This window comes from Plecotus auritus, assembly GCF_963455305.1.
Source record: "Plecotus auritus genome assembly, chromosome: 7".
NCBI lineage: Eukaryota > Metazoa > Chordata > Mammalia > Chiroptera > Vespertilionidae > Plecotus > Plecotus auritus.
The window spans coordinates 36,556,519-36,570,064 of NC_137774.1; the positions used below are offsets into that span (position 1 = coordinate 36,556,519).

The window sequence follows — 13,546 nt, forward strand, 5'->3', positions numbered from 1 at the left end:
TTTGGCTCGATGGATAGAGCGTCAGCCTGCGGACTGAAGGGTCCCAGGTTCAATTCCGGTCAAGGGCACATGCTCAGGTTGCGGGTTGTGGCTCGATCCCCAGTGGGGGGCGTGCAGGAGGCAACCAATCTATGATTCTCTCTCATCATTGATGTTTCTATCTCTCTCTCCCTCTTCCTTTCTCTCTGAAATCAATTAAAAAAAAAAAATCAATGGTTGCCAAAACCGGTTTGGCTCAGTGGATAGAGCGTCGGCCTGCAGACTGAAGGGTCCCAGGTTCGATTCCGGTCAAGGGCATGTAACTCGGTTGCGGGCGCATCCCCGGTGGGGGGTGTGCGGGAGGCAGCTGATCGATGTTTCTCTCTCATCAATGTTTCTAACTCTCTATCCCTCTTCCTTCCTCTCTGTAAAAAATCAATGAAATGTATTTAAAAAAAAAAAATCAATGGTTATTATTTGGGGCGGGGGGGGGGGGGGGGGAGGACAGTGCATGGGATTCCTTTGAGGATCTGATGAGAGCCCTGACTTCACCGAGAAAAATTCAGTTTTACAAACAAGCTTCACGAGGGTCACAAACCCGGAAGCAAAGTTAAGAATTATTTTAAATATATGTTTTGTTTGGTAGGATGGGAAAAAGAGGGAGATGTGAAGAAGGGATAGAAAAGCAAAAATAACTGCCAGTAGGAAATGGCCAAATTACTTTCAGATATGTGATGTTTGCGTAAGTAAAATAACAAGGGGGTGGTTTAATTTATTGAAGTACACCTGCAAAAATTTTCAGATACCTTGTACCTTTCCTAATCCTTCCCTGGCAAAATGGGTGACATCAGCAAGAGTTTGCAGATATGTAAGTTGTAAATGGACATAAAAACATCACCAATAAGTTCGACTCCGTGAAGCTCTGTCTAGGATTTTATTAGACTGCTTTTCCCCCAATATACCTGTATTGGAAGATTGAGACAAAAAGGCACAAACTCACATTAAATAAAGTAATCTAATCAAGTCTACAAAGTGTATTTTGTAAAAGAAGTAGCACTAGAAACCAACCAAAATAAGTCAGGGAGTCCCAGTAGGGACTGTAAGAGAACTTGGGAAGATACACGCCTGCCCACAATACTGACCTGTCCCTGACCTCTCTCTCTGAGAAGGCCAGAGCCCAGCACTCCTCCTACAGAGGCACTGCTGCTTCCAGCTGGGACTGTGACCCTGGAAATCGAAAGGAAAGGAAGCAGCTGATCTGAAGGGACGTGGCACATCCTCAGGCACTACCCTGGAGCTGAGTCATCATAAGCCTCTCTGAGTTCTAGCCAGTTTGGGGGATGTAAAGAGGGAAGGGGGATACTTAAAAGAAGACTACACTGTTGCCCAGCAGCAACACTATCTGTGGGGATGGAATACACCAGAGAAATCCCTCCTTATGCTTATATGGGCTGCAGCCCCAGACCTAACTGACTCCAGGAAATTCTAGCTCAGCTCATGTGGATGCTTTCATACTGGGGCAACAGGTGAAGGTGGGAGGAGCCAGAGAAAAGGCAGATAAAGAGTGAGCCCCCACCAGAGCTGGAGTGATATGTGTGAATCTCAGAGAAGAGCTGAAGGAAGAAGACTAACATCTGACCCTCAAACCACCTACACAACTGCTTAGAATATTACCAGTTGTTTCTCCCAGGATAACCCACATCTGGACTCACTTGGTTGATGAAGAAGGGAGAATGTTAAGCACAAATATAATTATAGCTAATGCAGTGCTTGTAGGAAAACATTCACATTTTTCTCCAACAGGAACGCCTCTTCAATTTTTCCAGTCAAAATAAATGCTACTAGCAGTTGGGATGTTAATAACCAACTGAACTGTACACCAAACCCCTTGCTGCTATAGACCCCACAAGGTGAGGACACTAAAAGGGAAGTGTAACAGGCCTCGATGAAGGTCAGAGCTAACCATTCTGAGGAGTATGAGTCTGTCCACCTTTGCCCCAGGAGGGCCACAGGGAAGCATCCTTCAGGATGTCACAGGTGCAGTCCTGTGAGAGACTCCCTTATTGCACTTAGAAATAAGGCAAAACAAACTAACAAAAATTTGAGGATAAATTTTCCCATCCTACTTCTCCCCCAACAGAGATTTGGTTTCTCTCATTAGCAGCTGTGCCCAGGCTAACATGGGCTTGGATCACTATATACACTTGGCCAACGTTACTTCACAGGGTTTGGGAAGTGTTAGGTGACACCACAGCTATCTCAGATTCTCCCATGGGGAAGGCATACCCAGGTTCTGCCAAGTTGTAGGAAAGTCTGAAGCGCTCAGTAGCTTTTGTTCCCCTGGAGCCTGGACACTCTCACTGGCCTACTTTGGTAGAGTTCTGTACTATGGTCACTACTTGCTTTTGATTGTCCAGGACAGAACTCAGCTTGGGGGCAGGATAAACTGAGTTCTTGATTCCCAAATCCTTTCCAGCAACTGGGGACAAGAGGGAACATGTTCTGCTGGGAAGAAGCTATTTGCATGCTCGTTTTGTGCAGCATGAAAAGATCAGGACTCTTGTGTCCTGACCAGCCTCAAAGACAGGACAAGAATCTAAGAAAGCACAGAGAAAAGAGGATTATTGCTGAGTGACAGCACCAGCCCAAATGGGAAGAGGAGCATGGACATACAGAGCTCCTCGGGGGGCAGACTAATTAGTATATATAGGGCAGGCTCGATTCTAAGGGTCACACTGGACAGGCCCCTCCAGGTGGAGAGCTGGCCCTGGCATATTATGGACTCTGCAGAGACAAAGACAGAGTGGGCAACAGGAGGGCTGAGAACCCATCGGTATTTCTAAGACTAGTGACCAGAGGTGCAATGCCTGGGGCAGGGGTTATTTGTATTTGTTAAATTTTCAAAGCAGAGGCTGGCTGGGCCTTGGGTATTTCTTTGGTGCTTAGAGCACTCTAACAGTGGGTTACTGGGAGCAGAGGTCAGAGCTATGAAGCTACATCGCTGTTCTGTGGAACTAGGGGGAAAACTATTTCTGACTCATCCCCTCTCCCCAGGTGAGCACTCAAAATTGCAAAGATCTGTTCAGGAAGCAAAATACTTGTTTATCCCAAGGCTGAAAACAAACAAACTTAAATCGATTAAATCACCACATCACAAAAGGCAGCTATTTTGAAAGACTAACAATGTCACTTGAAAATAAAGTGGGGGCACACAGAAATGGGTTAAGAACACAATGGCTGGAGGGGGAGGAGCTGTAAATACAGCAACCTCCACGCCACATATCTCAGAGGAGCAGGCTCCTGCACACACGGGCTTCATAATACCAGAGGGTCTATTTGTTCACAATATTAAAGGGCATCTAGAATTAGCTACAGTAAGGGATTGAAAGTTGCCTGAAGAATGGGCACAGAAAGGCTGCGTCCGAAGATGGCCTGTCACTCGGGAGGGTGGAGCTGCTGGGCCTTCCTGTTGACCACTGTCTTGCAAAACTAGAAGAGAAATACAATTATTAAGGAAGCAACAAAGGAAAACAAAAACACTATAAATCATTGGGGAATTTCAAAAGGAAGAAGGATGCCAGTTGGTGTGGTGGGGGCAAGAGGGAGAGACAGAAGTAAGGTTCAAGCAGTGACTGAGAAGCTGACATTGTAACAATCCACTTAATCCTACTCTTATCTCCCAGTTCTCAAGCTAACACATGTGCCAGGGAGAGAGGTTTGCATCACTGCCAGCATCCCTCCCACCCCTGGCCTCCTAGTGCCAGGGGACAGCCAGTTTTTATTTGATAAAATGATCTCTCAGAGACTGATGGAGAACAAGGCCAGGTTTTTTTTGTGTGTGTAGTATTTTTTTAAAAAAATATTTTTATTGATTTCAGAGAGGAAGGGAGAGGGAGAGGGAGACAGAAACATCAATGATGAGAGAGAATCATTGATCTGCTGCCTCCTGCACACCCCCTACTGGGGAGTGAGCCCGAAACCCAGGCACGTGCCCTTGACCAAAATCAAACCCGGGACCCTCCAGTCCACAGGCCGATGCTCTATCCACTGAGCAAAACCAGCCAGGGCTATGTGGTATTTTTAATATATATATATATATATATATATATATTTATTGTTTTCAGAGAGGAAGGGAGAGGGAGATAGAAACATCAATGTTGAGAGAAAATAATTGATTGGCTGCCTCCTATACGACCCCTACTGGGGATGGAGCCCCAAACCTGGGCATATGCCCTGACCAAGAATCAAACTGTGACCTCCTGGTTCATGGGTTAGTGCTCAACTACAAAGTCAGGTTTTTTCATTCCATTACCAAACCCACTCTGAGCTGCTGGAAAAACAGGTCTGGAGGTGTGTAGGGCACTAGGAGCAATTAGATGGAAGGGAATTAGGGGATAGTAACAATATGAAATAAGGGACATCCCATTCTGGTCCTACGGCTTGGGCAGAAATACTCTCTAAGCTTCTGAAAGATGCTACCTCTGATTAGGACAGCTACTTAGTATGGGATCAGGGCAGTGGTTCTCAACCTTTCTAATGCCGCAACCCTTTAATGCAGTTCCTCATGTTGTGGTGACCCCCAACCATAGAATTATTTTCGTTGCTACTTCATAACTGTAATTTTGCTACTGTTATGAATCGTTTGTAAATATCTGTGTTTTCCAATGGTCTTAGGCGACCCTGCTAGCGGTTCTCAACCTGTGGGTCACGACCCACAGGTTGAGAACCGTTGCTGTAGAGCCTAAGACCATCGGAAAACACAGGTATTTACATTACGATTCATAACAGTAGCAAAATTACAGTTATGAAGTAGCAACGAAAATAATTCTATGGTTGGGGGTCACCACAACATGAGGAACTGCATTAAAGGGTCGCGGCATTAGAAAGGTTGAGAACCACTGGATCAGGGGATATAAGGAGGAAGGAAATTAAGCACCAGACACAACAATGAATACCAACAGACTTTCGGGTGGGTTGGGCAGTGGATGCTATGAGTTGGGAGCTAGAACTGCTCTGGCACTGGGTGAGGGTGGGGGGTAAAGAGAATGCCCTAGAATGCCAGCTTCAACGTGAAATGGCTCAAGTTAGGAGAGGAAGAGTAATTAGTTGCAGAGAAGCTTCAATTCTGCATCCGCCGCCCCCATCCCGCCTGTCTCACTACCCTATGTCTCTTTCTGGATAGTTCTTTGTCCCTGAAATGTACTAACAATCATAATTTCTTTCAGAGGAAGTCCAAAAGCATGACAAGCCTGTGGCAGTCATTGTGATTCCTAGAGAGTAGGATGAGGAATGAAGTTGGTTTTCTGACGGATAGTGAGCTGCTGAGGCCTTGAGGACCCAAACTGATGTTAGCACCTATGACATGCACAGTGAGAAACTGGGTACATACAGTGCAGAAGGGAGTGGAGTGGCTTTAGTCATCTGCTGTCATTCCTTTCACTGGGTCCTTTTGTCTCATCTGAAACAGAAAAAGCAAAAAAAAAAAAATAAAAAAAATTGAAGCCTCTTGCTGCTATGGAAGTCCACCACAGATACATCCTGCCAATAGATAGAGTCAATCAGAAGAATAGAGTTCTGCATACTAGAGCCAAAGCTAACGCATGTTATTTATTATTTCTTTGTTCCAAACGCTGTTCTGTAGCATTTGTACATACACAAGCTCTGAAGAATCTGGACTTTTAAGCTACAGCCCTCCTCAGAGTTACGTTTTAGTCACTAAAACTTTAATACTGACACATTTTGCAGGGATTCTACCCCAGTAGCAGTTCTCCACTGGGAAACATCCTCAAAATATATTTCTTGCCACATTTCAAACCCATGTGTTCACACACACACACCCCGTATGTCCATGTGGAACATGGGTATGGTAAAAAAAAATTCTCCTGGTCCTCCCCAATGTAGGTAAGAGTTTCCTCAAACATGATAAAAATAATTGCCTGGGTTACTTAAATGTAGATTCTTGGGTCCCAGACCTGATAAATCAGAACCTATAGGAGATGGACCATAAGTGAGTCATAAAATCAATCAATCTGACAAGCCTCACTTCTCATAGCCCACAGCAAAGATCCTCTGCTCTGAACAGGAAAGTCTATTTTCAGACATATCTTTGAGTAGGCTCGTAGCTATACCTAGAAAACCTGTTTTCTGTAGATTTTGCTCAAAACTCACTTTCCTGAATGATATCTTTAAATTATTATTGTTCCTGTAACTTAATTGTCTAAATTAACATATCTTACTATATTACTTCCTAAGGGTTCAACGAATTCAAGAGTTTCCAACATGCCCTGGCCGGTTTGGCTCAGTGGATAGAGCGTCGGCCTGCGGACTGAAGGGTCCCAGGTTCAATTCTGGTCAAGGGCATGTGCCTTGGTTGCAGGCACATCCCTAGTGGGAGGTGTGCAGGACGCAGTTGATCGATGTTTCTCTCCCATCGATGTTTCTAGCTCTTTAGCCCTCTCCCTTCCTCTGTAAAAAATCAATAAAACATATTTACAAAAAAGAGTTTCCAACATGACAGATCTCTGAAGGATAAGGGCACTGTCATATTTTTAAAAAGAGAAAAACTTACCCTGTGGGATAGGTAGGAATTGGGGGTATTTTGTATGAGCATAATATGTAAGGTAGATATAGAAATAAATATAAATGTAAAAGTTCCCTAGCTCTGTCCTATGAGAAGGCCTGGGACCACCAACACCCCAATAGTAATGAGCACACCTAGCAGCCACACACCTCCTCCACTAAAAGGAACCAGGGCTCCTTGAAGATATGGCTGATTCTAGGGTTGAGTCATGGAAAGAACAAGACCAGCCTGGGACACCCTGTTGTGCTTCAGGTGAACAAAGGTAAGTAACCTCACCAATAACTAGACAGAAGGATAGAATACAATGAAAAGAACACAGAATCTTTGACATTCTGGCCTAAAATACATAAACTGGGTCTAATCATGCAGAATCACTGGACAAAGCCAAATTGAGAGACATTCACAAAATGACTAGCCTATAACCCTAAAAAGTGTTAAGGTCATGGATGTCCAGGAAAAACTGAGGAATATCACTAGGTTGAGAGACTAGAAGGCTGCAGTGTGTGGTCCTGGGTTGTATCCTTTGCTTTAAAGCAGGGGTGGCCCTTTTTCTGCCAAGGGCCATTTGGATACTTATAACATCATTCGCAGGCCATACAAAATTATCAACTTAAAAATTAGCTTGGCCACTGTGGCTCAGTGGTTGAGCATGAACTAAGAGGTCACAGGTTTGATTCCCAGTCAGGGCACATGCCAAGGCTGTGGGCTCAATCCTCAGTGGAGTGCATGCAGGAGGCAGCCAATTGATGTTTCTCCTTTAGCAATGTTTCTATTTCTCCAGCCCTCTCCCTTTCTCTCTCTCTAAAATAAAAATAAAAACATTTTAAAAAATGAGCCTGCTATATTTGGTCAAACATCTAACTCATCCTTAATACCTTGGCAGGGCCAGACCACATGACTTCATGGGCCTAATATGGCCAGATGTTCCCCACTCCTGCTTTAAAGGAATGGAGTCTCTGGATAAAGAAGTATTGTATTCTTGCCATTTTCTGAAATTATTTTAAAAGTTTTAAAAAGACAAAAACGGCCGAAACCGGTTTGGCTCAGTGGATAGAGCGTCAGCCTGCGGACTGAAAGGTCCCAGGTTCGATTCCGGTCAGGGGCATGTACCTTGGTTGCGGGCATGTCCCCAGTAGGGGGTGTGCAGGAGGCAGCTGACTGATGTTTCTCTCTCATCGATGTTTCTAACTCTCTATCCCTCTCCCTTCCTCTCTGTAGAAAATCAATAAAATATATTTTAAAAAAATAATAAAAAAATAAAAAGACAAAAACGTGGCCTGGCCAGCATGCTCAGTGGTTAAGTGTTGATCTATGAACCAGGAGGTCACGGTTTGATTCCGGTCAGGGCACATGCCTGGGTTGTGAGCTCAATCCCCAGTGTGGGATGTGCAGGAGGCAGCTGATCAATGATACTCTCTTATGATTGATGTTTCTATCTCTCCCTCTCCCTTCCTCTCTGAAATCAATAATAAAAAAACAAAAACATGCTTATTAAATGTCAGCTCATTAAAGATCACATACATTTTCAATAATTAGAGAGACAAGTAATTTAATATCATGGGAGCAAAGTCCCTTGGGCCTCACCTAGATCCCTGTATACCCTGAGAGTTCAATGCTAATGCAAAGCCAGGTCCTGTTTTCCTACTGCTTGAAATAAGATGCAACTTCCCATCAGGGAACCTGATAGTTTCCCCTACTCTCAGAGACAAGGTGCCCCAGCAGGGTGCCACTGCAATAAAAGTGCATTATTTTATTCTTACTAGAGGACCGGTGCATGACATTCGTGCACTGGGGGGTGTCCCTCAGCCTGGCCTGTGCCCTCTCGCAGTCTGGGACCCCTCGGGGGATGTCTGTCTGCTGGCTTAGCTGGCAGTCAGACATCCCTCTCGCAGTCCGGGGCTCTTGCAGTCCAGGACCCCTCGCTCCTTACAGCCCGCCTGCAGCGGAGGCGAGAGAGGCTCCTGCCACTGCCGCTGTGCTCACCAGCCATGAGCCCAGCTTCTGGCTGAGCGTTGCTCCACCTGTGGGAGCGCACTGACCACCAGGGGGCAGCTCCTGCATTGAGCGTCTGCCCCCTGGTGGTCAGTGCATTGTCATAGTGATTGGTCATAATGGACACTTAAGGCTTTTATATATATAGATGCCTTAAGAATGCTTATTTTGTGTTTCCTGGGGCCTAAGTGACATGAGAGATTTTTAAAAATATATATATTTTATTGATTTTTTACAGAGAGGAAGGGAGAGGGATAGAGAGAAACATCGATGAGAGAGAAACATCGATCAGTTGCCTCCTGCACGCCCCCTACTGGGGATGTGCCTGCAACCAAGGTACATGCCCTTGACCGGAATCGAACCCGGGACCCTTCAGTCTGCAAGCCAACGCTCTATCCACTGAGCCAAACCGGTTAGGGCGAACTTGTATTTTTAAATATTTTCTAGGTCTTTTGAAAATTGCTTTTAACATTATGAAACACTCCTTTGACCTAAAAAATAGTAAAATTTTTGTGATGTTGCACTATAGTTTTGCAAGATACTGGAAGAAACAGAACTCTCTTATTTCTTATAACTGGCATGTGAATATTACACTTATATCAAAATAAAAAGTTGTTAAAAAACAAAGCTAGTTTAAAAAACACACACGTCAGTTTAAGAGACTGAAAAGTAACCATGAGCCAGTTAGCATTCCCTAAGGAACACAGATATGAGGCACATGTGGAATTGTTTTTAGAACCTGTTTAGAAAGCCTCTCTATAAATAGATTCAGCCCTTTGGGAAAGCAAGTTGGCAATAAATAGCAAGAGTTTTAGATTCTGTAATTCCATTTGTAGGAATTTATTCTGAGGAAATAATCCTAATTACAAAAAAAAATGCACAAATATGTTCATCACAGCATTATTCACAACAGTGAGAACCTGTAAACAACACGAAGGAAAATTCAACATAGGGTAAATGACAGAGAACAGAGTAACATGTATGCTGTGGTCAGAAAGATGTATGTTAAGTTTTTTTTAATGGGAAAATGCTTCGTTATAATGTTCAGAAAAAAGGTAAGATAACCACCTGGCACATGTAATACAATCATAACTAAGTAAGTGTGTAGAAATCCCTGGGCTGGTAGTTTGGTTGGCACGTTATCCCAATACACCAAGGTTGTGAGTTCAATCCCTGGTCAGGGAACATACAAGAATCAACAAATGTATGCACAAATAAATGGAACAACAAAATTGATCTCTCTAAAAAAATTTTAAAAAAATGTGTAGAAAAACTTAGAGATGCAGGAATGTTTCCAGTGGTTGTCTTTAAATGCTGTGAATACAGTGATATTTTTTCTTTCTACTTTTCACAAAAATATTCAATGCCTATATATTACCTTAATATTGAAAAATGAGCCCTAGCTGGTTTGGCTCAGTGGATAGAGCGTCAGCCTGCGGCCTGAAGGGTCCCAGGTTCGATTCCGGTCAAGGGCACATGCCTGGGTTTTGGGCTCGATCCCCAGTGTGGGGCCTGCAGAATGCAGCGATCAATGATTCTCTCTCATCATTGGTGTTTCTATCTCTCTCCCTCCTCCTTGAAATCAATAAAAATATATTTTAAAAAAAAGAAGAAAAATGAAACTGCATTTTAAAAGAAAATAACGCTACTCCCATATTTCAAGATGTTGTGAAATGTTCTGGGTGGTCTGCCCTGGGGTCAATCATTGCCAGGCAGGTCAGAGGGAATTTAGGTTCCATAGAACAACATCATCTTCCACATGTAGGGATCCCTCAGCCTCAAAGTCCTAGTTCTGCCTCCTATAGACACAATGGGAATCTCAGATTCTAATCTTCCATGGCCCAGTAGGTGAGCTAGGTACCAAGTGGTTTCCTTTATCAGCCTAACCCTCAGAACTTATTCAGGATGGGGCAAAAGTAGGCTTACAGTTGTGAGTAGGTTGGAACTGTGATACATGAAACATGGAGATTATTTTTGTATTATTAATTGTACTAGAGGCCTGGTGCACAAATTTGTGCAACAGTAGGGTCCCTCAGCTGGGCCAAAACTGGCTCTTGGACATCCCCCTAGGGTTTCCTGATTGTGACAGGGTGCAGGCCAGGCTGAGGGACCCCACCAGTGCACGATTGGGGCCAGGGAGGGACTCAGGAGGTTGGCCAGCCGGGAGGAACAGCGGGAGGGCTCCAGGGAGTGTCCAACCCATCTCGTTCAGTCCTGATTGGCCAGACCCCAGCAGCAAGCTAACCTACTGGTCAGAGTGTCTGCCCCCTGGTGGTCAGTGCACGTCATAGCAACCGGCTGACATATTACACTTTGATTGAATGGATGACTGGACACTTAGCATATTAGGCTTTTATTATATAGGATTATTTGCCACATGAACAACTATAAACCTATATTTGCCCCACCCTGTATTTACCACAATTCCAAACTGGAAACTAGGTGTAGTGTTCTGCAAGGCACTTCACTGCATAGAGACCCTTATATATTCTCTGGGTAAGCAACCCAGAGTTTAAGACTTAAAATCTATAACTGATGGTGGTGCCTTAGTCAAAAAGCCATATGATGAAGCAAGGGCCTCTGCACTAAGATTCAGGTGATGTGAAAGGGACAGGCACATTCACATGCAAGCACATGAATTGGGAGATGGGCTACAGGGAGGCTCAGAGACAGCCCCCAAGGTGGACCAGAAAGACCAAGTCCAGAAAGGAAGGATAATGGAGGGATCAGAAGACTCATGGAGCCGACAAGGACTGCGAGAGAAAGGCCCACAGGGAAGGCTGGGGGAAAAATTGTGGAAGAATCTGTTGTTGTTTTTAGTAATTAAAAAAAATTACTTATTGATTTTAGAAAGAGAGGAAGGGACAGAGAGAGAAACATTGATTTATTGTTCCACTTATTTATGCATTCATTGGTTGATTTAAAAAAATTTTTTTATTGATTTCAGAGAGGAAGGGAGAGGGAGAGAGAGATAGAAACATCAATGATGAGAGAGAAGCACCAATTGGCTGCCTCCTGCATGCCCCCTACTGGGGATCAATACTGCAACCCAGGCATGTGCCCTTGACTGGAATTGAACCCAGGACCCTTCAGTCTGCAGGCCGATGCTCTATCCACTGAGCCAAACCAGCTAGGGCCACTGGTTAATTCTTATATGTGCCCTGACCCAGATCAAACCCGCAACCTTGGTGTATCAAGACGATGCTCTAACCAACGGAGCAATATGGCTAGGGCCCTCTTTTTATATCCTCACCCAAGGGTATGTTTTCATTGCTATTAGAGATGGAGGAAGGGAGAGGGAGAGAGAGAGAGAAACTGATGTGAGAGAGAAATATCTATCAGTTGCCTCCCGTACATGTCCTGACTGAGGATTAAACCTACAACCTGGGTATGTACCCTAACCAGGAATCGAACCTGTGACCCTTTGGTGCACGGGACGATGCTCTAACCAACTGAGCCACACCATCCAGGGCCCTCAGCAGAATCTTAATCACATGCACAGAATCTTTAGTGTTTTTCAGTAAATGTTCTAGTAAACAGGGAAACAAATTTTCTTAAAAATTTTAAAATGAGTTCTCCTCTCCCAGGCTCATTATCTACAGAATTAATAGCTAAAGGACCAGGAGGAAGTTGGTTCAGTGAACTAGAGGGTATCCTTCACTCCTTTGAGTCTCAGTTTCTTTATCTATAGAATAAATAATACCTATGGCACAGGTTGCCATGAAGATTTGATGACATAATACATGCAAAACTCTTACTACACATGATAGCCACACAGTGAGACTTCAATAAATGTTAGTTTCTAGTAATAGTAAAAATGTTTTTATTACCACTATGTTTAAGAGATAGGCAGTTCCCCATAGAAACATCCCCATAGATACAGGAGGTGATCAAGCACAAGCTGGTGGGGAGGTTGTGGAGAGGACTCAAGCACTACACATATAATTGGACTAAATGACCTTTAAGGTCCTCCTTCCACTTTCATGATTATGAGTCTCTTAAGAGAGCAAGAGGAAGGGAGAGGGAGAAAAAAGGGAGAGAGGCAGGGATATACGGAGGGAGGTAAAGAGGGAGAGAAAAGATCACTTTCCTACAGGAACACATTTCCTGACATTTTTCTTTTTAGGGCAAAGGACTAATCTCTTGATCCCTCGTTTCTCAAATTCTTGAGCCTCATCCAAGAATGGTGGGTACAACAGAGACTAAAGTTAAAGCAGTGGTGACTGTGGCATTATAGTGACCCCTCATAACTCACCAAAATATCTACCCACACTAGACTACTATGCACTGATTTAAAGAATAACAGTTATAAAAAAAAATAAAGAAAAGAAAGAAAGAAAAAGAGTAACAGTTATAGCCCTGACTGGTGTGGATCAGTTACTTAAGTGTAGTCCCACACTTCGAAAGATCAACAGTTTCATTCCCGGTCAGGACATGTGCCCAGGTTGTGGATTTGATCCCCAGTCGAGGCTGGTGTGGGAGGCAGCCAATTAATGTTTCTCTCTCACATCGATGTCTCTCTTTCTCCCTCTCCCGCTCTCTCTCTAAAATCAATGAAAACATATCCTCAGGTGAGGATTAAAAAATAATTAAAATTCCTATTGCAAACTTGCAGTGAATCATGGAAGATTGAATACATGCATTTATTGCTATTTCTCCCCCAAACCCAACTAAAATGGCAGTAAAAGGATAAAGGTATAAAGCCATGAAGACAATAAGAACAGAGGAGACAACAGCAACTAAGAGATGATAACAACATTCTGGAAGATGAAAAATAGACTGAATAGCGACTAATTCTCGAGGAGCCTGGGCTGACATCTAAATGCCTGTGAGGAGGGAGCCAAGGAGGAGCAGACCAATTTGTGCTGTAGTTTTTCCAAAGGCTCAGGAACTGGAAGCACCTCTGAAGGTGGGAGTGGAGGTGGAGTTGAAAACAGGTGACTTGTTTGAAAGTCCAAATAAAGAACAGTTCAGTCCTAGCTGGTTTGGCTCAGG

The 13,546-nt window shown here is 43.9% G+C and overlaps 1 protein-coding gene across 1 annotated transcript in view; it reads right to left on the reverse strand.

The window, feature by feature from the left end:
* Positions 1 to 998: 998 nt before the first annotated feature.
* Positions 999 to 13,546, reverse strand: part of PITPNA (phosphatidylinositol transfer protein alpha) — a 43,374-nt gene continuing 30,826 nt past the window's right edge. Inside the window, exons 10-11 of the mRNA XM_080678513.1 lie at positions 5,369 to 5,437; positions 999 to 3,468 (exon numbers count right to left, since the gene is read on the reverse strand). Of these exons, the coding sequence (XP_080534639.1) occupies positions 5,393 to 5,437 (45 nt within the window). The 3' untranslated portion in view covers positions 999 to 3,468; positions 5,369 to 5,392. The remainder of the gene's footprint in view (positions 3,469 to 5,368; positions 5,438 to 13,546) is intronic.